General features: G+C 51.1%; 1 protein-coding gene across 1 annotated transcript; it reads right to left on the reverse strand.

Annotated features, from left to right (window-relative positions):
• Window positions 1-786: 786 nt before the first annotated feature.
• LOC115765920 (60 kDa heat shock protein homolog 1, mitochondrial) lies at window positions 787-2,955 on the reverse strand. Its single transcript, XM_030709664.1, has one exon. It carries the CDS (start codon window positions 2,800-2,802, stop codon window positions 919-921), a length of 1,884 nt encoding a protein of 627 aa, XP_030565524.1. The 5' UTR covers window positions 2,803-2,955; the 3' UTR covers window positions 787-918.
• Window positions 2,956-3,766: the final 811 nt, after the last annotated feature.

Below are 3,766 nucleotides of genomic sequence, written 5' to 3' on the forward strand. Positions count from 1 at the left end.
CTCATGGGGCTATATTCGCAGTCGACCTTAGAATCTTGGGTGATCCCAAGGTTTGCCGGTTTCATGGAATCTGGATTTAGCAAGGCTAACTCTTCCGCTTGGCGAATACTTACTGTGCCTGTGGCAGCGAATGCCACAAGATATCATAATTCCAGGAATCGCGATGATAGCAATCGTTCGGTTAATTTATTTCTAACAATTGTAGGACATTTTTCTCGTTTCTTAGATTTCCAACAGAATTTACGATAGATATTTAATTACGCCTTCGATTAAATTCAGGAAATTCATTAAACATTCAATAGCTCAATTCTATATTTAACAATTATATTAGATACTATATATAAACATAATTCGTTCAAAGGCAGATTTCTAAAAGGATGCTAGAGCACAACTAATCTCACAATTAATTTAAGGTAAGGTGTTTAAGAACCGATTTTCGATAGTCTAAACAAGAATTTTAAGCGAATTGATAAGCAACAGTTATTCCATTGGGGCTAGGCATATTTCCCATTCGCAGAGCATATAGAGTTCGTTGCCATCAATTTTATATGAGTTTCTCCTGTTTTTGGTGGAAATTTATGCAGCAGACGCCGCTTATTAAGCAGCCCATGTCTCGGCTCCATCAGCTGTCCACATGTCTGTGTCCGTTGTCCATTGAGGTGGCAGCGGCACTTAATTATTGATAGCATTACAAGCGCAGGTTCACTGGGTCACAGCTTGTTGCACGTCCACGGCGCGCCAGCCCATGTCCCTTTCTTTACCCGGTTGAGATCTCCATTTGGCGCACTGTAAAGAATTTTTCTTTATTCGGGCAGCAAATCAACAGGAATTTGGTACACAACCACAAAAGAAAAGACACAAACACACAAAATACAGTAGGGATACGATAGAGAGAGAGAGGGGGAAGGGGGGGACGTTCTATAACTGACTGCTGTCGATATCGTGCACAGTGACATCCTCCATGCCGGCTATGCTCTGGACGGCCTTGTTCATCTCCTCGGCCTTGCTCATGCCGCCCATGCCCATGCCGCCCATGCCCATGCCGCCCATGCCGCCCAGTGCAGACAGAGCCTCCATGCCGCCCATGCCGCCTAGATCCAAGCCGCCCAGTGCTTCCTCCAGCCCGCCACCGCCGTCGCCTGCCAGAGCACCCAAGGGATCCTGATTGCGCACCTCTGTGATGACCACCTCGGTGGTGCTCAAGAGCGATGCCACGCCCGCCGCATCCTGTATGGCGGTGCGCACCACCTTGGTGGGATCAATGATGCCCTTTTCAAAGAGATTCCCATATTCGTCCTTCATGGCATCGTAGCCAAAGTCACCCTCGCCGTTGAGCACCCGGGCCACCACCATGGCCGCATCGACGCCAGCATTTGCGGCAATGGTCATGCAGGGTATGCGCAGGGCCGAGCAGATAATTTTGATGCCATTCTTGAGATCCTCGTTGTCCGGCTGCAGTCGCTGCAGGCTGGGTATGCAGCGCAGCAGGGCGGTGCCGCCGCCGGGCACAATGCCCTCCTCGATGGCCGCTCGTGTGGCGTTAAGGGCATCGTTGACACGATCCCGCTTCTCGCCGACCTCCACCTCACTTGTGCCGCCAATGTGGATGACAGCGACACCATTGGTGAGCACCGAGATGCGCGCCCGCAGGCGTTCCTTCTGCTCGGGCTTGGTAGCCGGATCGTGCAGTTCATCCTGCAGCTCCTGGATGCGACGCTTCAGCAGCTCTGGCTTGCCCTGACTCTGCAGCAGCATGGTCGAGTCCTTGCTGACCACGAGCTCGCCCACCTGGCCAAAGTCCTCTATCTTGGCCTCCTCAATCTTGGCGTAGTTGATGTCATCCCCAAACACCGTTGCCCCCGTCGCGGCGGCAATGTCTCCCAACATCTCCTTGCGGTACTCGCCATAGGCGGGCGCCTTCACGGCGCACACCTGTAGGCCAACCTTGAGCCGGTTAAGCACCAGAGCGTTGAGCGCCTCGCCATCAATGTCCTCGGCAATGATGAGCAGCGGGCGTCGCTGGCGCAGCGATTGCTCCAAGCCGCGCACAATTTGCTTAAGGGATTTAATCTTCTTGAGGGTGATCAGGACGTAGGCATTGGCATACTCTACCTTGGCGCCTTTAGGTGTGTTTACAAAGAACGGCGAGATGTAGCCCTTGTCGAACTGCAGGCCTTGGAGCACCTCCATCTCATCCTTGAGCCGTTTGCCCTCCTTGACGGTAATGGTGCCCGTCCGGCCCACCCGATCCGTTGCGTCCGCGATCAGGCGACCGATCTCGGCATCGCCATTCGCCGATATTGTGGCGACCTGTTCGATCTCCTCGCGTGTCTCCACCGGACGCGACATTGCCTTCAGCTTCCGTTTGACATGGTCGACGGCCAGCATGATGCCTCGTCGTATCTCGACAGGATTGGCGCCCCGCGTAATATGCTGGAAGCCCTCCTTGGCAATGCAGCGCGCCAGCACCGTGGCCGTTGTGGTGCCATCTCCGGCCGCCTGATTTGTATTGTCCGCCACATCCTGCACCAGGCGTGCACCCAGCTGCATGTGCTGATCCTTTAGCGAAATGGCGCGCGCCACCGAGACGCCATCCTTCGTGATCTTGGGCGATGTCCAGGGTCGCTCCAGTATCACGCTGCGTCCCTTGGGGCCCATCGTCACGGCTACCGCATCCGTCAGCATATCGACGCCCCGCAACATTCTCGCCCGAGCCTCCGCACCGAACGCCACATCCTTCGAGTAGGCACGGGCGAATGCCCGGCTGGAGCGCACCGCCTCACGCACGTACGAACGGAACATATTTCAGTTGGTTTCTATGTGTTTTTGTTTTTTGTTTTTGTTTTTGTGAATTGTTCCAATATATTTGTGAACGAGCAAAATAGATATATATATATGTGTGTATATATATTTATTTTTGAACTTATGCTAGCACCGACTCTCTCTCCTTGAACACGATAACTGAGAATGCGTGCGTGCCCGTCTCCATATGGAACATCGGGTACGTGCCTGGCTAAGCCTACTTGCAACTTGGAAAACTCGAAATACTTAAGAAATTCGAAAAGAGAAAAGAAACTAACGCACTTTTCCAATTAATTTCATTTCCGTTTCGTAGCTGGTGCCCAGGAACACATGTTCCAATCTTCAAAAGGTAGCGAAAACATAGAATCAATAATTAAGAAATGTCAAACATAAAACGAGAGGCCCGCTCCGCCATACGATAAGGCCGGGCAGCTGTGGGTTGGCCGGGGGAGGGCCAAGGTTGTGCGGGTGTTGTGTTATTTCCTATCGCTAACCTTTTTCTAGTTTTGTTTTTTCTAGTTCTTTTACATTTTTTTTTGTTTTTGTGGAGCTCGCGTGACAAATCATAATTGATTGTTCGCTTAATTGAATTGGAGGCTGATAAGTGCCACCCCCTCCCCCTTCCCTTCCCACCCTCCATCACACTAAAGAGAGAGGGGTATAGAGCGGGAGCCAGACATGACTCACGTGATCCCATAACTAACTACAAATGGCTGACACAAGTTCGAACACGCTAATAAATTGTTAATGGTTTTATCACAGCTTTGGAGTTTACGATATCACCTAATTCCTACAGTCAACAACGATCGTCATAAACCGACCAAAAGAACCGAAAAGCACCACACACAAACAAAAAAAAAAAAACGTATACCATCTACCGAAACATATGCTAGGCACCCAGAGATAAGCGGCGTTTGCCCCTCGGCAGACGCTCTGCGCATTAGTCACACATAATGTGCTGACT

Source organism: Drosophila novamexicana, unplaced genomic scaffold (assembly GCF_003285875.2).
Source record: "Drosophila novamexicana strain 15010-1031.04,08,12 unplaced genomic scaffold, DnovRS2.1 tig00001059-arrow-arrow-pilon, whole genome shotgun sequence".
Taxonomy (NCBI): Eukaryota; Metazoa; Arthropoda; class Insecta; order Diptera; family Drosophilidae; genus Drosophila; species Drosophila novamexicana.

What these genes read in the sequence shown, in the direction of transcription:
- LOC115765920 (XM_030709664.1), bottom strand. Translation starts at nt 2,802, where the DNA reads ATGTTCCGTTCGTACGTGCGTGAGGCGGTGCGCTCCAGCCGGGCATTC.